This window comes from Chanos chanos, chromosome 6 (assembly GCF_902362185.1).
Source record: "Chanos chanos chromosome 6, fChaCha1.1, whole genome shotgun sequence".
Lineage (NCBI taxonomy): Eukaryota > Metazoa > Chordata > Actinopteri > Gonorynchiformes > Chanidae > Chanos > Chanos chanos.
This window is the reverse complement of record NC_044500.1, coordinates 27,054,636-27,080,254: the sequence shown is the minus strand read 5'-3', so window position 1 is coordinate 27,080,254 and position 25,619 is coordinate 27,054,636. Positions and strand designations below refer to the sequence as shown.

General features: G+C 40.6%; 1 protein-coding gene across 1 annotated transcript in view; it reads left to right on the top strand.

The window, feature by feature from the left end:
- cdh22 (cadherin 22) overlaps positions 1–25,619 on the top strand; it is a 63,432-nt gene that overhangs the window by 21,300 nt on the left and 16,513 nt on the right. The window contains exons 4-8 of the mRNA XM_030778201.1: positions 991–1,158; positions 3,736–3,923; positions 4,266–4,522; positions 7,217–7,353; positions 13,275–13,396. Of these exons, the coding sequence (XP_030634061.1) occupies positions 991–1,158; positions 3,736–3,923; positions 4,266–4,522; positions 7,217–7,353; positions 13,275–13,396 (872 nt within the window). The remainder of the gene's footprint in view (positions 1–990; positions 1,159–3,735; positions 3,924–4,265; positions 4,523–7,216; positions 7,354–13,274; positions 13,397–25,619) is intronic.

The window sequence follows — 25,619 nt, the reverse complement described above, 5'->3', positions numbered from 1 at the left end:
GAGAGAGAGAGAGAGAGAGAGAGAGAGAGAAAAGGGCAAGGTTGGCAGAATATTTGGCAGGAAATCCCCTGAGGAGTTAGAGTATAAGGGACTTTGAACCAGAAATTTTCTGTCTTTACCGAACATTGCACTGCCAATAGAGGACAGGTGTAACATGCCGATGAAGATAAATGAGTTAAAAGCTGTATCAGCTGTAAGCTCTGACTACATGATCACAAAAGCCACACATGTATCCGTGGCCAGAGATGGATGTTTACCTGAACCCCAACACCAGGAAAACAAAACAGAGAAGAACAAAAAAATGGTAGAGGCCATACTTGTCCAGTAAGGCCTGTTTAGTGTGGGTTAGACATGTAGGAGATCAGATCCAGGTCATGGTGTATACTGACTACTTCAAATGACCTTGTCATGGTTTCCTCTTCACCCTTCTGGCACAGTGATGTCGTAAAGGTTAATTGAAATAGAAGGCAGACCTCCTCTCTGACGACCTTAGATGAACAGGAGAGGGATATTTTAGGATTAGGAACTTAGGTTAGGATTCCATTAGGTCTGACACTGAGCAATGGGCTGTTTAGGGACAACAACAAACTATTCTATTTATTTATTTATTAGGTTTTTGCACAGAATTTTGCTGTACTAGCACTGTTTTCTCTAGCTTTTTTTTCTTTTTATTGCAGTAGTAGTTTGTATTATGTACTGCAGTTTGGCTGAGGCTAGTAATATAACTACAGAGTGGAGGAGTCTGCACCATGCATTCCAGGGTGACAGAAGCTCAGCTGCACTCGTTTGTCTAATAATCCACTTAATTGGAGTTGATATTCAACATGAAAAACTGGGAATATCTCCTCTATCGTACTGTCTACAAGTTGCTAATGTGACCTTTTCTTTCTTTCCCCTCCTTCCCTTTCTGGCCTCTCTTCTCTTCCTTCCTCCCTCCCTCCTCCCCTCACCCCCCCGACCCCCCACCCCCCCCGCTACGTTTCTCTCTAGGTATGATCCGGACAGCAGTGGCGGATCTCGACCGGGAAACGCAAGACCGCTACGAGCTGGTTGTCAAGGCGACAGACATGGCAGGCCAGATGGGCGGTCTCTCTGGTTCCACGACGGTGACCATAGTGATCACTGATGTTAATGACAACCCGCCGCGTTTCCCGCAGAGTGAGTGACCGTTAAAAGTCAACCAGGCAACCACGGGGTTCAAAAGATGAGTGGCTTTGCCTCAGGAGCCTCTGACGTAGCGCTATCGTAACGTCAGCTCAACATTAGAGCCCATGTCAGAACCCAAAAAACAGAGTCCCACTAAAGGGGCATCACCCTCGCTGTAGGTCATGTGTCACTTTGGTACATGTTAAGCTTGCTCTTCATGTACATGGGCTTATTTATATCTGAGCCATACGCTTCTGTCTTGGGAAGGGCCTATGACGTTGTGATTATTTTTCAGAGATACAATCAGCAACAGAGATACTTAGATACATTTTGTAAACAGTCCAAAAAAAAAGGAAAAGACTAAAAACCTGCATTAGATAGACAGATAAATAGATAGCGATTTGCATATTTCTTGAGGAATTTATCTGTTTTGAAGCCAAGCTCTTAATCTCAGTGAGCAAATTAGGTGGGGTTCATTAGGGCCATTGAAGCTTTCAAATTAACTGCGAGAAACAAATGCAAGTCCATTTTGGTCGAATGTTCTGTCCACCTCATTCTGCACTTGAAAATGCCTTTCTTTCTTTCTTTCTTTCTTTCTTTCTTTCTTTCTTTCTTTCTTTCTTTCTCTCTCTCTTTTTCTCGATTTGCATTTTAAGAAAAATCGGAGCAGTTCCTCGCTAGATAAACCGATACATTCGTGCAGTTTAAGATATGACCTTGGAAAATGCTACTCAGTGTTAGATTTATTCATCTCTTAGGACTTCAGTGTTGTCGGATGGAAGATAGAGCTCTAATCATCCCTTAGGGTTGCTTTACAGATCCCGCAAAATGTAAATTTAACATCAGCATATCAGTGGGTTCAATTGCATGTTGTAGTCTGTTGCTGTGTCGTTTTAGGGCAAAAAAATAACATGCTTTTTCATGGCTGCGAGATCAAATTAGACTATTACTTAGTTCCAATGCCAAATGTCTGCACCATTTCTATCTCGAGCTGTGAGTTCACACTTAAGATGTGAGGGGCAGGTTTGCTGGAGGACTGAGAATATGATTCAGGCAGAGAAGGCAACTGATCAAATGGGGGATTTGACCTGACCAGTAGATCCCAAAGTCTTTCCCCCTAACCCCCACAGGTCGTAAACGTGCGAGTTTGTCTGTGGATGGGAATTTGTTTGCGTGTGTGATTGCGTTCAATCAGTATCCGCCAAAGGCACTAAGACAAGCATTTGGATTCTGTTTGGATGTTTTCCTGAGAAAATGTAGTTCTTCAGTGCAGACACTCTGTATTTCTGCTCATTCACATCAGAAACATCACCTGCTAGACACCTGTTGTGTTTTATACATTGAAGTCTGTGCAGAGAGACTGACAGAAACACAGGGTGTGTGTCCGAGATAGAAAGAATGAAAGAAAGAGAATGAGAAAAAAAGCATATATGTCTAATGTGTTATGTGTGAAAGAGATGCGAGAACTTTTTTCTCCCCCTCCATTTACCGCTTTTCCTATGCTTCGTACTCTTTGTGTCCTGAGACGAAATGCTATTACTTTTATTACAGCAACGATAGTGAATGAGTGAGTCAGTCCTGGTACTCCCCAAAGTCTCTTCTTTTTCTCCTTCGTCTCAGTGATTTTCTCTCTCCTTTCCTCTCCCTGTTCCTCTCTTCTTGTCTCTTGTGCTCAGAAACTCATTTAGTTCACTGTATGGCAGTTTTGTTTGATTTGCTGGCCGTTCCTCTTTGTGCTGGATGTCAGCTGGGTTCTGGACGAGCCGTGAACAACCATGTGTAGGTGAAAGGCTCTTAGCCTTGCTTGTGTTGCTTTTTAGGTGCAGGTATATAAGGAATCAAAGAAACTGATTGTTTCCTGACCACTTTAGGAGCAGAAATAGGAATTCGTTCTCCAGTCATGTTTTGTTCTGTTTGTATCACAAAATGCTGTTCTTCCTTTTGTTATTTATTTATATTCAGTTCACAGAGATTTATCCTGAGTGAAAGCCCTCCCGCATGTTCCATTCCCCAACAATTATCTTCTGTCCAGAGGCTTCCACTTAATGGCTTCATGCAATTCCATAATGACTCCATTCTTAGCTGCCAGCAAAGCCACACAAACATTCGTCTACAGTAAAATCTTGATGATTACTTTAGTTATATGGAGGTCAGAATAAAAGGCTAGTTCACACACTGACCATGGTTCCTGGGCAGTCAAACATACTGTCCTTCATGCTGTAAATATTCAATAAAAAAATGTAATATATGATAAATACACACCTAGCAAAACTGTGCACATGGATGCAGTTGCCTATGTATGGTGATGTAGATGTTCAGCATTAGAGGCTGATTCACACACTGACTTTGTCACTGACACCACCCCCACACACATACACACACATTTCCTTCGTTCTATGGCCATATATGCATACATGATATACCATAAATAGGCAATAAATGTTTGCATTTGCAATCTTTTATTTATATGTGATTTATATATTGATATAAGAGGTATGGTGTTGATTGACATTTCTCTCTCTCTCACACTCTCTCTCTCTCTCGCTCTGTCTCTCTCTCTCTCTCTCTCTTTCTGTGTCATGGATTCAGAGATGTACCAGTTTTCGGTTTCTGAGGGGGCTGCGGTTGGGACCCCGGTTGGGCGAGTCATTGCCACGGATGCGGACATGGGCGAGAACACAGACATGAGCTACGTGATTAAGGACGAGGAAGGAGGAGAGCTATTCCGTGTTTCCACTGACAGCAATACACAAGAAGCTGTCATATCCATTAAAAAGGTACTGTCTTATTCAGCCTGATCGCCAGTACAGCGTGTGCTGTTTGTTATCTGAATGACTTGGCCCAGTGAGCACACTGAGTCATTCAGAGTACGCAGGTCCTGCTGGCAGTTCACCTCAAGGTATGGAAACTAGATAAGCCTAGAGCTTTGTGGATACAAAGTACATTTCCGCTCTGTGTCTATTAAGCTGCCCTGATTTGTCAGCTGTGTTTGGAGTTAGGTCTATAAGTCTTTGAGGTTTCACTGCAACTTCTTTTTTTCCTTCTATGAGGGGTCAACTGAATCAGAATAATTTTTTAGTCTTTTTTTTTGTCTCCAAAATTCCCCCTCTCTGTTTCAGCCCCTGGATTTTGAGAAAAAGCGCACGCACAACGTGGTGGTAGAGGCAGTGAATAAACACGTGGACCCTCGTTTCCTGGACTTGGGTTCCTTCCGTGACCAGACCATTGTCAGGGTCAGCGTATCGGATGCAGACGAGCCGCCCATATTCTTCCCGCCCACTGGTGCTACCATGGAGGTGCAGGAGGACGCTCGGCTGGGGGCTCTGGTGGGCATCGTGACTGCCAAGGATCCGGACATCGAGAATGCTCCCATCAGGTGAGGCTTCATCTGGACGACCTCAAAATGACCTTCATAAAACTACATTGATGTTAGCAAAACAGTCTGTGTCAGACCAGTACGTAACGGTTAGAGCTATTCTTCTGTATGAGAGAGCCAGGCATGAGCTTTCATGTGTCAGTTTTTATCACCTCTCATTTCATCACCTGTCTTTCTTTTTCTTTTTTCTTGACAATTGATTTGTCATTGATTTGAGTGAGGTAGATGTATGAGTCAGAGTTTTGATTGGGTAGGTTTGCTGCGGTGAGCTGTGTAAAGCAAGGTTTTATACCTTGTCTATTTTACTTAGTTAAGACGATGTGAGTGGAAAGTTGAAAAGGAAAAAAAAATTGACTGGGAAGCAGAAAAGTTTGGGGCAGAAATCGATAAGCTGTGCAGTTGTTCCATAAGGCAGATATGTAAATGTGTCCATTACAGCAGTAGAGTCTGTGCTATAGCCACTGCTTGCATAAGCCAGAGAGAAGGCTAGTAATGACTGAATGGCTCAGTAAAAGAGGATAGAGAGGCACTGCACTTGACTGCGTGTGTGTGTGTGTGTGTGTGTGTGTATGTTTTTGTGTGTGTGTGTGTGTGTGGCCTCTATGCTCAAGCTGTGCTCCACACATGACTCTTGAACTAGCCCATTATAACAAACATGGGGAGTTATAAGGCCATGACCGAGAGAGACTGTTAGAGTGGAGAGACAAGAAGCAGGGTCAGTGTACACACACACACACACACACACACTTCAGTAATGAAACACACCATATACTGATGGAATACAAATTCTTTAAAATAAATCATACATATTTAGACCATTCCAGTGTTTCCATCTTTTTAAAATGGCAGCAATATTTGAGGTTTAGTCTAATCATTCTGCTCTAACAAAAGGATTTATTCTAGCATTTCCTAACCTTGTTGCATTAGGATCACATGAGAAGGTAGATATATGTCGAACAGTTGGCAGACTTTTCTTTAATATCACAGTCTCACAGAAAGAACACTCCCTCTCTACTGGAGCTCAGATGTGTCGGAATGTTTGCAAGGCTCTCCAAAAAGCTTTGTGTGCACGAAAACACACACATACGCGCGCGCACACACACACGCACACAGACAAAGAGGCTGTGCAAATGATTTGCATTAAAAATGTATGAGTATGAACTGAGAGAACTCCAGGTGTTGTAAAGCACTATGCAATGGCTGGTTGGCAGGCGAGCTGGCGTGGAAACACACACACACAGACACACAGACACACTCACTCACACTCACACAGACACACACTCTCGCTCTCTACACATACACACACATGGCACCATGCCCATGCCCGTCGGTTGGACTTTAATCATCCCTACCAGGCCAAGCTAACCGTGTGGGAATGGGGCTTTGCCCGCCATCTCATCACTCAAGTCCCGCTAATGCCACCCAGCTCCAACACAACAGCAAGGGCACCAAAGGCCCCAGGGACACACACACCACGCTGCCAGCCACTGGAAAACACACCATGCTGTGTTTCTGGACATGAAATATTTGTGTGATTTCTTTGACATTTTATATAGCAGAGAAAAAAGGAAAACAATCTTCTTATTGCTGTTTTTGTCCCCTTTCTTTGCTTTTATGTTTTTTTTTTCCTTTGCTGGTTTTCAGAGATGTTGTTTCTTTGTAAAAGTTGCATGAGTGCAAACATTTGTGAATTTATAAAGGGTTTTTTGTGTCGTTCTGTGTTGTGGTTTTTATGCCATCTCTTGAGTCACTTCCTTCATAAAAAAAAATTGTAGGCTGATAGTGGCTGCCTTCTCCAATTATTGCCAAAAAAGAAAAGAATCTGAATCAAGAAGTACATGCTCAACAAAATAAGAGTTGTGTTGTGTTACAAATAAGAACTGCATTGAATGTGTGTCCATGATGGAAATTCTCTTTTAGGAATGAAACTCCATAGGACCGGAATAAGGCTAGTCTTCATAGTCTCTTGCTGAGGGCATTTTGACAAGTCGCCTATCACTGCTTTTTACAGGAATGAATTTAAATAATCACAGTGCAAAAATGTTAACACACATTATTTCATACCCCAATCATTTTAAATAATGAAAAATAAGGCAACATTCAAAAACCCTCTAGGCATAAGAAACCAAATGAGCTCTCTCTCTCTCTCTCTCTCTCTCTCAAAGTGAGCAAGAACATGAGAGAAACTTTGAATCTGTTGACTCTAACCTTTTGTGAGGTGCTTATGTATCATGAAGAAGTAAAAATGTATTTTGGTTTCATGGGAGTGTGGTATGAAATATTAATCTTCCTTCATTTGTTTATTTATTTGTTTTGGAATGGCGAGGTGGGTAGTTCCAGCTCACTAGCCTGAGTATCAGTGAAGCACACACAGGGTCAGCATTTCAGTAGCAGCTAAACAGACAACCAGATTCACACTCTTGTTTAAATCTTATCTCACGTGTGTCGATACAGCTGATGCCCATGAAAGAGACAAAGAAAAAGAGGGTGAGAGAGAGAGAGAGAGAGAGAGAGAGAGAGAGATTTATACCATCATGTTGGCTCTCTGATTAGTTTTACTTTTTCATGGAATAATATAGACAATCACATATTATGTGTTCTTTTAGATTTATTTATTCATGGTTTTAATATTTATGTATGTGTTTGTTTTGAAGTGTTTCCCAGAGTAAATCCCTGTCCTCTCTTTCCTGCCAGATACTCAATCGACCGCAGCACAGACCAGGACCAGATCTTTAACATCGACCCCGTGACCGGTGCCATCACCTTGGGGCAGATTCTGGACCGGGAGACGGCCGGTTGGCACAACATCACCGTGATGGCAGTGGAAGCAGGTATGGGCTTTGTCTCCTGTTGTGGCACTGATCAAATCTGAAAGAGACTGACAGAATAGATTTCTTAACCCCCACATCCCCCCACCCCCAAGTGCTCACATCATGTTTAATAAAGGAAAAGTCAGCAGTATTCCTTTCCACAACAGATGTTGGGTGTTGTGTGCCATTTTTTGAATTTCAGATTTCTTTTGAACAGCTCTTTTTAAAATTTCAGTTATTCCTTTATTTTTCTTACTTTTCTTGATGGGTAAGACTATGTTTGAGGGACAAACATGGTCTTCTCCAAAGATTTAATTGATAACATCAAATATTAGGAGACTGAAAATGTAAGGGCTGTTTTCATGCAGTTACTTTTCATCCTTTCACTGAGAATTGGGTATTTCAAGAAAACAGGGGAGAGATCTCACAACAAGTAGTTTGTGGAGAACATTTTTGTTGATAAAGTCCCAGAGTTAGCCAGAAACAGTACGCAGGTTCTGTATAAACAATAACTGTTGCAAGTTAACCCTCTTATATGAATTTGAGTGATTTTTGAAATCAGAATAAAAGTCTTGTAAACCCCTCTGTCCCCATTGTTAGCTTTGGAAAAGGCAAGGTTGTGTTAGTGTTTATTAAAGAGACGACCCTGAATGTGGCCTGCAATGCTTTTTTAATGACTGAGACCTTGGCCATTCTGTTTGTCAGGACTTCAGAGCACCCACAATTATTTTCATCTTACAGTGGCTGTTGAAAACAATATGTGGGGGAAGAAAAAAAGATATTGGAAGCAGTTGCTGAATATTACTGAGAGAAAGCAGTCTACAGAGAAAATAGTGTTTCAAAAAAGCCCCTCAAAAAAGCTAATTATGTCCCAATAACGTATTGCTGATAATGTCTTGCATTATAATGGATTATTAAAAAAGAAAAAAAAAAGAAAAGAAAAAAGAAAAAAGAAAAAAAGAAAGTTTGAGTTTGTTTTGTCTTATTCTCAGATTGCTTACTTAGCTTGTTATCTGCTTTTGTTTTTTTACCTCATGATACACTGGTTGTGGTGCATTTTTTTACCAGATAGTCCAAGCAATTCAACAGTTCCCCCCCCTCCTGGTCCAAATGAAAAAAAAAGTACTATGTAGTTGTAGATTGCGGTTTATTGAATATGGAACTGACTACAGTAGCATAGAAGTAACACTCATTCCATTTGGAAGCCACAACATGCCATGCACAGTGAGTAGACTTCATACCAAGCTGTTTGGATGGTAAGCTGTAAGACTTTGGACTCTCTGTTCAGGAGCTGTAGTTCTTTAGCCAAATTGTTTGCTTTTGTGTTGCGCTTCCTTGCGTCTCGAATTATGTCATAGGCACATTTTAATGTTAATTGAGCGTTTGGCGGATACGGGAGAAGAGGCTGCTCCCCCTCCCAAGCACCTTCCCTCAATCTCGGGGATAAACACAGGGCTGCTTCTCGTAGATAAAGGCTGTCTTCATTTTCTGTTCCTCGCCAAAAAAAAAAAAGTAAATGGTTGACTTCATCAAAATTCTTTCCAAATATCTCCCATCATGCACTGCACTGCTAGTTCACTTCTGAGTACACATTAGCTTGAGCTGGCATGGAGAAATAAGGCAGTAGAACAGTAGGAAATAGGCTCATTTTCTCTCCTTCTTTCTTTCTTTCCTTCTTTCTTTCTCCATTATTTTTCCCAAGCAATTTTTTCATAGCAGTTATTCGGTGAGATTCAGTGCCCTGTTCAATAGCATATTTGTAGTCTTACCAAGGCTAGCACTGGCAGATCGTAGTGTGGAGGCAATGTGGCTGTGCAGTTTTTCTGATGACTGTAAAACTAATTAGTGACGTTGACCTTTGACATCTGATGTTCTTTCCCTTCATCTTAATCACGCAGAGGAGGAGCAGCGTAAGAAATGTGTGAAGCAATGTGTGCTCAGGCTAAGAAAATAAAAAAAAGAGTAAAATGGGACTGACTGGAACTCCAGTCTGACTGCACTATGGAAACAACCGCTGGAACCATGTGTTCGCCGTCTTCAGCTGTAACACCGTGACACTCAGACACAAAGAAAAGGACTTTTTTTTTCCCATCTGCTGTGGCTTTCCATTTGCTTGAATTCTCCCCTGTTGGTGTCTTAGAGGAGCTGGCTCTTGCAGACAGGAGTCCTAACTTGATGACTAGTGTCAAAAGCTGCATTTTCTGGGTCTAACTCTGACAAACTGCTCATGCGCGGCAGAATCCTATCTACAGGAAAAGAATGACATATAATTTCTGGGCTTCTCTGATAGTGTCTGTGTGTTATACTGTTGCTCTAAATGATCTGTACCGACAGGTAAAAGGTGGAAAAAACAGTCTCTGTCCCTCCCTTAGGGTAAGAGATACCAGTACCAGAGTAACTGCAATGTCTTTATCTCAGAGGAATAAAGTGTGTGGTGGAAGAAAAGACTGAATAAGGCCAAGTTCTTGTTTCACGCTGTTTCATACTCTGAGAGTCAAAAGAGAAAAAAACAAAAAAAACATGCAGATCTATCTGTTTGTTCAGTTTTTTTTCTTATTATGTTTGAGTGAAGTTTGCATATGTGAAGGCATGAAAATGAGTTTCCACTTAATAATGAGTCTGATTTATTCATTTAATGAGAAATGACAAGAAAAATAATTGAGCTGACGACCACAATAAAGACAATGTACAAAAGTGCATTTTCAATAAGATATGTAATCGAGTTAGACTGCGAATGGACAATAATATTTCGTTTGCAGGCAGGCATCCAAGACTGAGCTGGAGAACTCGGTGGTTTTAATTAACTAACGTCCCTACGTCTCTTGTAGAGACTACTCACAGAAAAACAGTCATGTGATGCAAGGGTTTGTTCAGCGGGGTTCACCCGAGTTCACGGCACACTATATAACATTCATTATAACAAAAAAGCAGTTTAATTTTGGACTCCAAAAGCCCAAAAACAGGCAGCTATTCTGAGCGCTTGTAATCATAGTCTTTTCATTGGCCAAAACCGAGTGCATGTGAATATGAAGGATGAACTATGCTGAGTCATAACAATTTTCATTTGTTCCTCGAGGCCTGCAGTTTTGGTTTGAAGTAATGCTGTGAATGTGCAGGGGCACTTTATAGGAGAGAGAGAGAGAGAGCAACACGATGCAAGCATGCCTGTTATATGGGATGTTACAAGGATTTCTCATTCAATATTTAGACCACAGGGCTACTGTCTGGAGCTCTTTTCTGTCGTTCTGTTGTTCTCTCTCTCTCTCTCTCTCTCTCTCTCTCTCTCTCTCAGTGAGATAGAAGATTGAGGCTAAGTCTGCTTTTTTCAGCCTCCTCCCACTAGAAACTCATCGCCTGTGACTCAGTGAGAGGAAACAAAGAGAGTCACTTCGCTTTTCTTTCATACTGAAACAAACAAATGAGATTGAGGCTAAACCTCAATCATGACAAAGATTGTTAAGGCTCGTTAAGATGGAGACAGTCTTGCATTTCATCCTTAAATATGCTTGTCTCACTGAATGCCAAATCTCAACACTCTACACAACCACAGTGTTTCTGAAGCTTTGAACAGAAGCCAACATGGTCTTAATATGCAAAGCCTGCATGCTACTGCATACAAAATATATGATTGGCTGACCATTATATGCCTAGCATTTTCAATCCTCTGTAAACACGTATAACAACAATATCCAAATCTTTAACCATTTCTGTCCTTCTCAAAAGATGTTTCTTTGGCATCAGGTCATATTAGTGTTGGATTTTGTGGTAGTGTTCAAAGTAACCTTTTGATACTAAAAACAACTGATTGATTTTTGGCCAAAGGTGGGCTTTGGCACGTCACCTCTCTCCTGGGCTTTGGCTGTTATCTTTGTAACTCACTTGCTCTGCTTGGTAGACATGCTCTTTCCCGGAGCGAAGGAGCACATTTATTTATTTATTTATTTTTCGATATGCCGCCTTGCTGATAATATGTCATGAAGATATGTGGCCCTCCAACATCTGGTGGGCTGGCAGCAGATGCAGCCCATCCCCGTAATCTGGTCAAATCCCTCTCCTTGATATCGAAGACTCACATCTCTGAGTTTAAATTTAGAGCAGATCCTGCATGGACTTGCCCAAAGAGTGAATTAAGCTCTCCTTGGGGCCTGGCACACAGCAAAAATGATTGGATATGTTTCCATTTTATGAGCCGATGCGAAAGTATGAGTAGAATTGAACATAAGGCTCTATTGGTTTACATGGCTTCAGGTTTTTTTTTTTTTATGAGCTAGTGAGTGGAAGCAAAAGATTTGGCTCAAATTGCGCTGTTACAATACTTTTAAGAGGAGATCGACATTCAGTACCCGGTACTGCAGCTTTGAGAGTATAAAAAAGTTGAAACAGATTTATAGATATGTTTTCATCACAAATTAAAATGTAGATGAAGGTTAAAAAACTGACTTGTTTTAAGTATATAAGTATATGTTTTTTCCCTTGTTGAAATGCACCAGGAATGGCACGTAAAAAATGAATGAACCTGTTGCGGTGAGCAATAAAATTTTGCGATAATGAACATTATGTAAAACTGTTCTCAGAAATAAACTGACACTCAGTTTAATAGAAAATATGTCAAACCATGATTATCATAAAGATTATTAAATAAATAAATACTAAATAAAAGTCATTATAAGCACCACACCATGTAAGAAGCACTTATGTACTTGGGTAAAATTTGAAAACATACTGAACTTAATGAGATAAGTAGACATTAAAATTAATTTTGAGGGTAAGTTCGCTCCCAGCCCATGGAGCCCTGGTAATTACCAGTTGGTCTCAGTAATATGAAGTAGATTTTTGAGATTGTACTAATTAGAAACTCCCCACTCGCTTTGGCCCCGTTTTTGAGCGGAGTGTTTGTTAGGTTTTCTCGGCAGAAACGGACTTGTGCTCGCATGTTTTAATGTTTTAACAAGAGGCGCGAGCAAAATCGCTCTGCGGTTGATTATTGAATGTATTAATCTATGTTTATACAATTAAGTCAGCCAGTGGTGGAGCACTCTAATCATTAAAGTTACATAGTTTGCATCATGTGACAGTCGGGCTTAACTGGAAAACGGGCAGAGCTAATTCATGATTTACCCGCTAATGTGAGTGAGGAAAGATGAGTTTCCTAATGAATGCCATACCTGAGTGCTCTTATAGCCTCCTGTGATTACTTACAGGACACATCGACTGCTTGAAGATGCCTCACACACACACATACACACACAATACGTTTAGTACTTGTGTGTGTTACAGTTTGTGTGTAGTCTTCAGTCCGCATCATAAACGATTATATGTTTCTGTCGATTTACACTCTCCCAGAGGTTTACATCTCTGCCGTCATAAAACAAAATGACGTTTTATTTGTTTGTTTGTAAAGTATTGGATCGCTCCTCTCGAGTTTGAGAATGTTTTCCGGCTTACTTTACTCTGGGGACAGATCCAACGTGCACTAAAATGTCTGGTCTCTGCTCTCCAGAAATGTAAGTTCTAAGTGAAGTGTCTGAGCCCTGCAGTGCTTTAAGTGCGTTCGAGCTGTGGCATGAGCTAATGGACTTTACCAGTGTGAATGAGTCATCTACAGTAAAACGGAAAAAGGAAGTCCATAAGTGACTCATTTAAACTGGCTGCACTGCTTTTTTTTATAAACTTTGTTTTGGCTAATTGGCCGTCAAAACGTCTCCAACTGACTTTTGATTTTTAGCCTATTTGAATGGCCTGCCCCTCCTCCGAACACCTACTATTCCACCACCGAAATGAGTCACATACAGTTTTTTTTTTATTTTTTTATGATGTAACATAATTTAATATTCAGTGGGATTAACATCAATTAATGTTTGATTAAATTGAAAACTGACAGTCAGAGCAATATTTCAGACAGTGTTTTATTCACATTGTTTTTGTTTTTTTTTCTTTTACAGATAACCTGTCCATGGCCTCTCACACCTCAGTGAGTATCCGGATCCTAGACGTCAATGATAACCCTCCTGAACTGGCCACTCCGTATGAGGCCTCTATCTGTGAGGACGCCAAACCTGGTCAGGTAAGAGGTCTTCTCTCTCTCTCTCTAATATTACTCTCTCTGATTTATTCCTTCAGCTGCTTCTTTTATTCAAGCTTTAGCCTGTATGTGTGGGTGTGTGTGTGTGTGTGTGTATGGGTGTGTGTGTGTGTTTATGTGTTTTAACTTGATCAGCGATTGTTGGCTGTTTGTAACACCCCCAGCACTGGTCAAAATGTTCAGTAATTATACATACACGTTTATATTAGATTTTCTGGCTAAAGTGAAATTCTATGAAATGTTACTTTTTGAACATGAGTAATAACATATCTATATTTTTTGAATATAGCGTCCACTGTGATGAATTATGTTCATGGGCTTCTGTTTTTGACTACATGAGAAAAAAAATCTTTGTTAGAGAGTCTCAACCTGTATATTCTCACCCACTAAGTTTACAGAACTCCTCTGACAGCTGACAGTAATTGAAATAAAATGCAAAATAATATATATATATTTTTAAGCAGCATTAAGATGTTTCATTTTTAGATCATAATCGTGTTGGATGTGACGTTGATTATTGTAGAGATGAAGGAACGGCACTAGATGATCCTTACAAATGCTAGGATAATGCTCCCTGCATTAAACATGTATGGCCTCCTGTGTGAGCCTTTTGGGGCAATCATGTGACCCATCAGATTTGCCTTATACAACAGTGGAGTAACACAGCAATGTAGGTTCCCCCAAAATATGTCAAAATATGTTTTGAACCATGTACGAAACTAAGTCATTCAGTTGACAATGAAAATGAGACAGAACTGCTTGAGAACATCAGGCCACACAGTTGTGGGCCTCAGAAACTGATGGTAAAAGAGGCAGAATATTTCTGTTTTGTTTCATTTTCTTAATTAAAGACAGGACATCTACAACCCAGTACAGAGTTCATTAAACAGCAAAACCTTTAATTAGAGATACCTTTAACCAAGTTCCTAAATTTGATTAATCAGCTAACATAATCAATTCTTTCAGTTTGACACCCCTGTGAAAACCATGTCCTGAGTGTTCTGTCGTGTGGGCACTGTGCAGCTTTCAGAAAGGAAAAGGACATTTTTTTAACCTTAAGTGTTCCTTAGTAATTAAAGTTGCAGTTGTGTAAACTCTCTCCCTCTTTTTCACCCTTCTTTATCTATTTCTATCACCCTCACTCTGCCTCTCTATCCCCATCCCCTTTGATCCCAGTTTTCTCTTTTACGGCCCAGGCCTCCCTGTGTTCAGGACCAATGCGTATCAAAGCAGAGACCACTCGCGGTAATACCTAACAGACGCCAGGCTCGATGTTTTAGCGCAGCAACCCCCAGACCATTTGGTCAAATGCTGATAACGTTTAATTGCGAGGGAGACTAGATATCTTTGGGAGGTTAGTTTCCCTGTGAGAATGGAATTCAGACCATGCCACAGGTCCCATCTGCATTGCTCCACTCGGGCACAAACTATGTAGAACAACAGAAAAATGAAACTAACCATACGATATTATCAATTAAATATGCATATCGAGTCATAACTGTTCGTATAGTCCTAAATGCGCGGTAAAACTTAAAAATAGCCAGGAGCCAAGTCATGAGCAGCTAATTGTATGACCATCGGTGTAACTGTGCTGTTTTTAATGGTAAAGAAACCATATTTGGTCTTGTTCGGGAGCATAAAATGCGGCAGATGCGAGTACACGGATGCAATTGTACTATTCTTTAATGTGAAAAAGTTATGTAAAATTATTTCAACCGAGCTCAAATTAATACTTCCAAAATTCCAAGGAGTGTCTCCTCCGTTCAGGCAGAGACACCCCCAAAAGGATCGCAGCATCCCCCCCCGTCTGCAAATCAGATAAAATGCCAGACTCCCCGCTATCCTACAGTTCAGCTGCGCTAAAGTTGAGCTCCAGTTGAGCTCCGGTTGTATCAGCCGTAATGTAAGTCCGTGCGTTCTGTCCTGCTCGTCTCCACCAAGAATCGGCCCAGGCTCACCACTACGGAAGATCCGCGACGCTGAAAGACTTTCCCGGCCGGCACCAAACACGAAGTCTCGCTCACGGTCTCCAACTGCCAACTTGAATAACTCCGGTTTCTCCTACCTGAACGTGACAGGGCCTGCTCTTCTTCTTCCTCATCCCTTTTCTCTCCCTTCCTCACTCCCCCTTTTTATGTGTAAGTAGCTCCACTAGAACATCACTCAGATAGTTCTTTTGGTTAAGCGTGCCTCTTTGTGGGTAATGCCTCATACTCGCGTAGTTGTTCATTCATACATAATTTAGGTAACGAGGATATTGTTATTGTCTACCGTTAGTTGTTCATCTTCTTGTTAGTAGTTTAGATGCTGTTGTATGTGTGTGTGTAGTGGATGTGCCTAAATTCCACCTGATTTCCAATCGATTCAAAGTTAGATTCATTCTGTACCGTTTGAATTTGATCGTTATATTAAACGTGTACATTAGTATTCCTACTCTTTGAGTACGTGAGAAGTTATTTCCAGGTTACTGAATGTGGTGATTCAGGAACTTAGTTAGCTAGAGGTATTGAATTCGAAGAGTATTATTGTACTTGCTACTTTAATGCTTTTATTATATGCACAGCTAATGAAGAGTTATTCTGAATAATTTCTAGGTTCAGTGTTCAGAGCGCTGAACTATAAATAGAGTTTTTCAGAATATCTGTAATTTCACTGAGTTCAGGTTTCAAAATAAGGTTATGGTTACAGCAAAGTGATATTAGTATTAAGTCTAATATTCACAGTGAACCACTAACCAGATTTTCTGCATACTATTGGCAGGACAGTTCAGAAAACGAATTTCCAAAGCCACCTCCACTGTGTCCTAAAATACTGAATTACACTTGAAGCTTGCTTTAGACGCATGAATTCGAACAGTAAGTAGGCCTAAAACACATTTTCAACCAAAAATGCACTTCTCACATATTTTACTGCTGTCATTAAATTATTAGGGGAGAAGGTTGTTCTGCACTTAACATTACTCTCAAACAGTGACTCTACAGGACAACTGATTTTTGCAGGTCACTCAGCGCTGTGATTATGGGCCATAGAGGCAGTAACACAGAGGGTAAATGCTATCATGTCTACTTCTGAAGGCTAGAGCGCAGTAACATCCCTGTTACATGACACATTTAACGAATCACTTGTTCTCTTGCGTACACTGTTTGTTTAGATAGAATTACTCCTATGATTTCTACCTTGTGACTGAACATACAGCTTCTCAGATGGAATTACTAACTATAGTACTGTCAGACATATTCTGCACACTTTTCTCTCTCTCTCTCTCTTCTCTCTCTCTCTCTCTCTCTCTCTCTCTCTCTCTCTCTCTGTGTTTCTATGTGTGTGTGTGTGTGTGTGTGTACTTGTACAGCTAACCTTGTGAGGGCCAGTTTGAGTTTTAGACTGTGGGAGCGAGGACATTTTGGGAAATTGAGGACATTTTGGCTGATCCTCACTTCTTCAAAGGGCTGTTTTGGGGTTAAGACTTGGCTTTAGGGTTCAGGTTAGTGTTAGGTTTAGGTTAGGGTTAGGGTAAGGGTTGGTATTAGGCATTTAGTTGTGATGGTCAAGGTTAGGGTAAGGGGCTAGGGAATGCATTATGTCAATGAGTGTCCTCACAAAGATAGAAGTACAAGTATGTGTGTGTGTGTGTGTGTGTGTGTGTGTGTTTGTGTGTGTGTGTGTGTGTGTGCGTGCGTGCACACACACAGTGAGATGTCATAAGACACTTGACACACATAAAACTGTGTCATATTGGATCAGTCATGATCAGGTAGGCTCTGTGGGTGTTGGGTACAGATGAAGAGCTGTTGTGTATGACGATAAAGTGGTGTGTCTCTAATTGTGTTTTGAAAACACTTCACTTCATGTTGCCAGTCCTTCCCCTTCAAACCCTCAATAAACTGTCTCACACAAACACCCACTCACACACACACACACACACTCACAGTTCACTTTGTGAAGGCTGTTCTCATCATGTGAGGGTTATTTTTATTATACTTTTTTATTATGGTGATTATTTTTACAGCACTTCTGATGATGTTTCGTTCTAATCCAGGGCCTCACATACACACATACAGACACACACACACACACACACACACACACACACACACACACACACACACACACACACACATCATTATCCTGTCCAGTTTGACCAGTTTGACTGTAAGCCCACAGTTCTGCCCAGATGTTTTAAAGTGGGGTTGGGAAGTATGTGTGTAACTGCCCTTAAAGCCCTCCTCACATGGTGAAAAAAAGAAAGGAAAAAAAGAGAGAAGAAAAACAGAGATGGGATGGTGGGGTTCAGGTGAGTGAAGCAAAGCAGTGCAATCAATTTGTGTCAGTTTTCGTACAAAGCCAATCACTCCCCCCCCCCCCCCCCCTCCTTTGTTTTGTCAGAATTGTTTCATTATTGCTTTACTCCTAGTTTGGGCCTTTTTCAATTGAAAAGAATGATCTGTCTGACATTTTGTTCCAAAAGCAATTTATAAACTTGCTTTTAGCTTGCGGAAAATTTGACAAAATGTTCCCTGGCAAACTGCTGGTCTGCAAACACTCGCTTGGGACGATGAATTAAGTAGTGTTGTGTAATGTCCTTTGTATTTGTCTTATAGTTATCAATGCAAGAGAAATAACAAACAAACAATTAAGTTTCTTTGGAGCCCAAAGACAAAAAATCAAATCGACTGTCACAGAGCAAAGTCCAAAATTCATATCTATCTCCATTCATTTGTAAATGTAGCCCCTATTAAATTTTTTCTGACATTTCAGTCTTATAAAAATCTATATCCTGCATATATGAGACTGCATCAAATCAGCTCAAAAGAAAGGAAACTACTTATTACCAGTGGAACTTTTAGGGTGCTATTCTCTGTGATTAAACTAGCCTCTCTCTACTAGTCTCTCTCTCTCTCTCTCTCTGTCTGTGTAGTGCTGTTATATCACGTTTCCCATGAACACACCAGCGACTCTGTCCTTGTGGTCAGGTGTGTTCAGTTGGTGATTTTGTAATAAAACAGATATGCTAAATCCACATTCAGACAGACAACAACAGGCTTGAGTGGACACGGTCATTAAGGTGTTATATTTCCTACTCACTGTCAACAGCTCTGGACTCAGTAGGAGCCAATTACCATGTGTGAGAACAGAGGTGTGATTAAGCCACATATATAAATAAATAAACGCACAAACAGGATTTTTAAACAAAGCCTCCATGCTGGAAGCTAAATTTACATGGGTAATAAGGCCATAGCCTTCTTCTAAATCCAGAGACACTTAGCCACTTATCTTCCCCTGTGCTCGCGGCTCTCAGAAGAACGTTTGCTTTCCTGTTCCCTCCTTCTTCTCCATCTGCACCACTGCATTAACCTTCAGAACACAATCAGTGAGAGCGCAGCCATCAATCAAAAATATTCATCCAATCACAGTTCTTAGCAGGTGGGTCTGCCCTCCCTGACTAGAGACAAAGGAGAAACTGTAATTAAGGCTGACTTCAGTACAGGAAAGAGATGAGAGTGTTATGTGTGGTCGTTCAGAGAAACATGTTAGAAGTTGCTGACTTTCAATTTTGGTTAAAAGCCTTAAAAAAGAAGAAGATTGAAAAGTGGTATTTATTTATTTATTTTTATGAAAATGAGATTTTTCTGTAATATGATAGTTTGCACCCTGTAGCTTCTGTCTCTTTTTTCCCTCTCTTTTTTTCACTTATTAAACTAGACGCAGCAAATTTCTCCTCGCTTGCTAACATGAATTTTAATGTTATCTCAGCGTTGTTATATTTTGTTTCTTTAAACACTATGGTTTCTTTTTAGAAAAATCAGATTGTCCCATCAGTTTGACAAACTGTCTAAACAATATTGAATGCAGCGTTGACTCCAGGAACAACACTGACATGAAGCACTGCAATGTTCAAGCTTTGGAGAGAGCTTGAAATAGATTTGTAACAGAACAGATGGAATCTTTAAAAGTTATTTTCATGCTTTTAAGCTGTTCATTTGATGTAGAATTCTTTTTAATCATAACTTTATTTAGTTTTTATTTAGATTTAGATTTGGATATCTAATGATTCAAAGACAAAATGGTTTGGGACAGTTGAAATCTCAGTCTGTTTGACAAAGTGAAAATGTTCCTGTGTGATGGGTGTGTTTCTCTGTGCACTTATACATAAAACTGCATAAAATATATATACATAATACATAAACCTCCTATCCCCTCTTCTCTTTTTCTTTAGTGCACTGATTATCTTTTTAACCAAGGCAAGTGTGAAAATATCAAACTTTTTTTTTTGTATTGTTTTTTTTTTACCTTGGCACCATTTGAAGAGGCCCATTTCTTATCTTTCTCAGTGTGGCTAGTATTCTTTCTTTCTTTCTTTCCTCAATTTTCCCTCAGGATTCTTATAGACTATAGTCAGAGATGGGACAGTCATTGTTTGTCAAGTAAGAAGTAAGTCTCAAGTCCTAATGATGAAGTCCCGAGTCAAGTATCAAGGATTACCAAGTCCAAAGAAAAGTCCAAGTGCTTAACCATGTGTTTCAAGTCCTAAACAAGTCATTGTGCACTCTTCGACTGACTTAATGCTCTTGCATTTTTGCCTGCAGAGTAACAGTTAGTGAACTAAATTAACACAAGTAGCGAATGCCTTTTAAGATGTTTATTATTTTCGATAAACTTTAGAAATGAAAGACTGATTAAACAGCATATTTTCAAATGAACACATCATATTTTCAAACTTTCCAAACTGAAACGTTTTATAGGGCTAACAATAACAAGCCCAAAACAAAATTTTCTTCATTTTCTCACAGATGAAACAAGTGAGAGTGAATACTGTATACTGGCTTTGACCTCTGAACACTGAGTGTTACTGAGTACTGACTTTGGTAACACTGTATCCTAAGAGGCATGCTAATGAAGCAACTTGAATTGAGTTTTTGTGTGAATGAGGTGTGTCAGTGAGTGAATGAATGAGTAAGAATGAATGAGTAAGAAAAGATTCTGCTACCACACTGAGTGTACCAACAGCTCATTGTTTTAGATTGATCTTTTGACTTTACGATGGTGCGAAAGCAAGAGCCTACGCATTCAGTAGGAACTGCACTTCGATTTTTGTATTTTGATCTTTCCTCGGGCTAGTGGAACGATACTCTCTTGTGAGCTGCTGCTCCCAGTCAGCCACGCAATCACATGGGTAAAGAACCGATACTCTACAGTGTACTGTGTTGCTCGCGTTCATGAGCACGTTTAGAGCAGGCTAGGCTAAGCTATGATGTTCGGTAGGTTAGATGTAATGTATTAAATGCATTTTCGACTTACGGTATTTTAAACTTACGATGGGTTTATTGGGATGTAGCCCCATCATAAGTTGAGGAGCACTTGTAATTATAATTTTAAAGAATACTTCATTTACCGGTCTTTGTGCAACCTTGCACAAACTTGGACATTGTTGCCTCATCATCTGTAATTTTGGTCCCGCATGTTTTACATATTGCCATCCGTTGGCTGTTTACAGCAGAGTAGTCTTTGAAACCGAATGCAATAACCCAGTGCCTCTTTCTTTGCTGTGCAACGTCATCGGTGTTCATTGTAGGCTCTGCTGAAGTCCTGTGTGGGCAACAATATCAGGAAATAGCTGCACACTTTTTTGATAAGATAAATAAATTTTTTACCTCTGAAATATGTCAAATCCTATGTCAAGTCAAAGAGGTAAAGTCTGAGTGAAGTCTCGAGTCGCTGGTATTAAAGTCAAAGTCTAGTTGCAAGTCATTTTTAATTTTGTTGGGTCAGGTCTGAAGTCATCAAAATCGTGACTCGATTCTGACTCGTGTCCAAGTCATGTGACTCGAGTCCACACCTCTGACTATAGTCAGTAAACTCAACTCAATGACTGCTATACCAAGGTCAGGACTGTTAACACACATTGTGTCTGGGTGTAAACAACTTTATTTATATTTATTTTTTGCTCTGTATCTTCAGTCACTTTGCTCTTGTTTATCCATTTGATGTAGACTGACTCATAGTTCAGTGTGGAAGAACAGCACATCTTATCTAGGCTCAGCTCTGGCTTTCCTGGTCTCAGCTTCTGTGTTCCTCTGAATTGCCCAAGATTTTTTACCTCCAGCTCTGTTTTATTCTGGGCCAAGCAATATTACCCTTTCTCACAGGCTTTGACTTAATTAATGAATCATTAGATGTGAAGCAAAAACAATTAGCTAATGTACCATAACAAAACAAAAACAAAACATAAAAGCCTTTGTTTTCAGTTCTTTCTTGAGCTTTGGATGCCTAGCTAACACTTCATCTGTTCTCCAAGAACACGGGTTAAGCCCTCCTGCTGTTAATGAACGTACTCATAGGGAAAATGATGTAAATACAATCTCTATTGCCTTTTCCTAAAAGGTGAAAAAAAAGAGATTGTGATAGTTTAAGGTAATAAATTGCGCCCATTAAAGCTGAACAGTGCTTTGAATCCCCTCTGTTGTAACCTTACTATACATGATCTGCTGTCGTGATAATAGGTAACATATGTTTATAAATGTTAGCATACTTTTTGCCCCTCTTTTCCCCTGTCCCCGTAGAGCTGTTTTCCTACAGTAAATTGGCATAGAAAAATGCGAAGGAAGCTAGGGTTTTCAAACAAGAACAAACTTTGCTTCCCCTTTATGATACACAATTAATCAATTCCATGACTCTGGACACACACAAAAAAAAGAAACACGTTCACTGGAAACATGCTTAATTAGCTCTATTTTTCTCTCACCTATGCTACCTGCTGGGGAAATAGTGACCTAAACCTTGGCCTTGGCTAAATCTTGTTTTCCACTTAGACTGAATGAGTGTCTTTTTTTTAAGTGTATGCTTGTTCCCAAGGTTTTTTGTCTGCAGTTTATTCGAATTGTTATTTAGACAACTATACTGAAGCAGAGCCTCTAAAAAAAAAAAAAGAAGAAAGAAATCTTTTTTGGTATGTTTGTGGATGAATGTCCAAAGAGATGGATGTCCATTCCTCGTCTCCGTGTTTGGTTGATCTTTTTATTGATCAACGGAGATCGGTCTCAGTATTTCACTGATTCCTTATCCTTTAAAAACTCGACAGATCTGAGAGCCATCACCCATGTGATCTTCATGAGGCTATCGTATGTCTTGTCAGAGCAGAACATTCCAGGATTGCAGTGAGAAGATAATGGATCTTTCTGAGAGGGCTCTGACTTGTTCATAACAAATCTAATATTCTCTCCCTACCAAATCGTGGAGCATTGCCCGTTGTTTGACCACAGCATTTATCTTCTGTGTGTGTGATTTAAAATGCAATTATTACAGCTGGAGGCAGCATCATTAAATGTTCTGCCAAAAGTTCTTCACTGTGGGTAGAAGAGACAGAGGCTGTTAGCATGTTACATTTGGCCGTGTTTTTTTTTTTGTATTTTAACCCCAACAGAGCTTATTCCTGTACCGTGATTGGCTCTTGCCGTGTGCAAATGACCCAAAAGCATTTCGGTCCTCTTGGAATGCTTTGTATGGTGCAGCTGCCCAAATTACAGGAGATTTTTTTTTTTTTCAAAATGTAGCGTTAGGAATCCCTCTTCTCTCGGCATGTGCTGTAGCGAGCTGCGTAGCTCAGGTCTGAACGGCGTTGAAGTGAAATCAGATTATCCTAAGCCTCTAAATGCATGGAGTCTGATCCCATTTCAGGGAAGGCGAAACGGGACGTTTTGTTTGTGTTTAAAGTGGGGAAAGTGAAGTGTTGAGAGAGAAGAAGCAGAAGATGTGAACAGAGGACGTAAGCAGCTTTGAGTTTGGGGACTCTAGTCTCTCCAGGGGACCCATCCTATGATGTTCCAATGCAGTCAAGTGCCGTTTATGTGCTTTGGAGGGCGATTTTTTTCAGGTGAATTTTGGGTTTGTTGCTTTGACCTTCTGCTAAATCAGACGAAGTGAACTCTCTCGCTCCAGTGAATTTGTGATCTGTCCATCCAGTCATTTACTGACGGATATGCCTCGCAAGCCTCTTATTCAGAAACATGTTTTGTGAAGTCACATCATCGCTGGAAAACACCGACTGGTTCATCAAGGGGAAAGAAAAAACATTCTGCCACTTTTTTTTTTTTTTGTCTGACTTCCCTGCGCAAGAGGCTATTTCTCTCTAAGGCATGAATTTTCTTATGATGAACATTCACAATAAAACAGGAAATATTCATAAATAATTAAACAAATGCAATTCCTCTTACTGTCTCGCTGCGTTGTCCTACTGCGTTCCTACTCTTTTGCTAGTCTGCCCTTAAAAAAGTGTCTCTAACAAACACAGAAAGCCCCAGACTCAGGGGTGCTCTTCTATCTCTCCATGTTGGCCTGATCTGGCACTTGTGTGACTGACATTTTGTAGTGCTCTCCAGTCACTCACCCTTGTGGTATTTGACTGTGGCATGTGATCAGATACAAAGAGACAGATATCATATAGTTGCGCGTGTGCGGGAAAAGGCCAGGTGCACAGGAAAATACTAAGAATGGCCCGCGGAGGAGCAGTCCTGTCAGTTCCACGCGGGATGTCAAACGTGGCATGCCGCTCCTAAGTGACAGATCACAGGGGCTCATTTCTCCCTTGGGACAGTCCCAGAAAGATGACTAATGTAACATGGGCACGCAAGATGCACAGACATACACACACACACACACACATGCACAAGGACTCTCATACACATAGACTCTCTCTCACACACACACACACACACACACACACACACAAACATAGACACACGCACACACAGACAAACTATATTTCCCCTAGTCACATGCATTTGAATGAGAACCAATCTAAGAACCTTCCGGCTCCTCACGTCCAAAAATAAACCCTACATACACGTCTTTCCTGTTCGATCTGAACCAAAGGTGATAGCTGCTCGCACAGACTGACTTACGCCTATGACATTCCTGATCAAACTGACAGAGCTGCGTTCTAGAAAGTTCCCTCAGAAGACCCTTAAGTCAAACTTAAGGTAAAATACTTAAGGAGATCCGCTCATGCTTGTTTTTCTTTTCCTTTTCCAGAAAATTCCTTCTTCCTTTCCCTTGTATCTATCAGTTTATATCTGTCTCAGAGCAGAATGCCCTCCCTCATATGGGGGAGTGAAGACGGGGGCATGACCTTCTGCGTGTGTTCTTACCCTGGCGGCCATGCAGGACGGGAAAGTCTTGAATTCCTGTTTTTGCTCTGGCTTAACAGGTTAGGGGGAGGTGGGGGGTGTTAGCTAGCGATCTAATTAGATGAATGTGCTTTAGGGAGCTCTGTTTGCTACTCAATAAACTGCTCTCTGTCTCCCCTCCTTCTCTCTCTCTCTCTCTCTCTCTCTCTCTCTCTCTCTGTCTCTGTCTCTCTGTTGCTGTTTCTCTTTTGCCCACAAACCACAGGGACTAATGATTGTCATTATTCTCATTGTCCTTGACACAAACATTATTTTCAGTTATTATTCTTACAAATAACAATAACAACAGCAACAACAACAACAGTCATGTTTGGTTTTGATTTCACATATGTATATATATTTTTGGGTATGATCCTTCCACCGCTATTACTGTTGTTTACTTCATTATTCTTGTAGACAACAAATAAGACCAAGTTAGCTCAAATGTCACGGTGCAGAGGGAAAAAAACCACACAAAAAAAGGACGACACCTTTATTTAAGAGGCAGGTTGATTTGTCTGCGAGGGTAATGTGCGGGGCTCAGATGAATTTGATGAGTGTAGTGAGTGTTGGGGGGGGAGGGGGGAGTGGTGTCTCTAATGTAGGAGCTGCCTCAGCAGGTGTCTGCTATGTGAACACTCCTCTGCTGTCTGCTTGGAAAGGCAATAAAACCTAACATGTCAGAATCTTAAACAGAACTTAACTCATTTTCATCCGAGCATCCAGAAACACAGAAAGAGACAACAGATAGAATTTGTTTGCAGTCCCCACGCAATTTTCCCCCCAATAACCAAGACAAGCAGAGCGTTATCGCTTTGATGAAGTTAGCGGAGCCTGTCTCACATGAGAGATTGCTGACTATATTATGAGTTCAAAGGTGGAGCGCTACAAAATGAAGTTTTCCCTTAGAGAACACATCCTGCCACATTACCATTCAGTACATCCACAGCATCCATCTATTCAAACACACGAAGGGTAATGTCTCTCTGACGTTTTAATATTCCAAACAATTACAGTACCTGCTAACTCCAGGGACTTTGATTTGC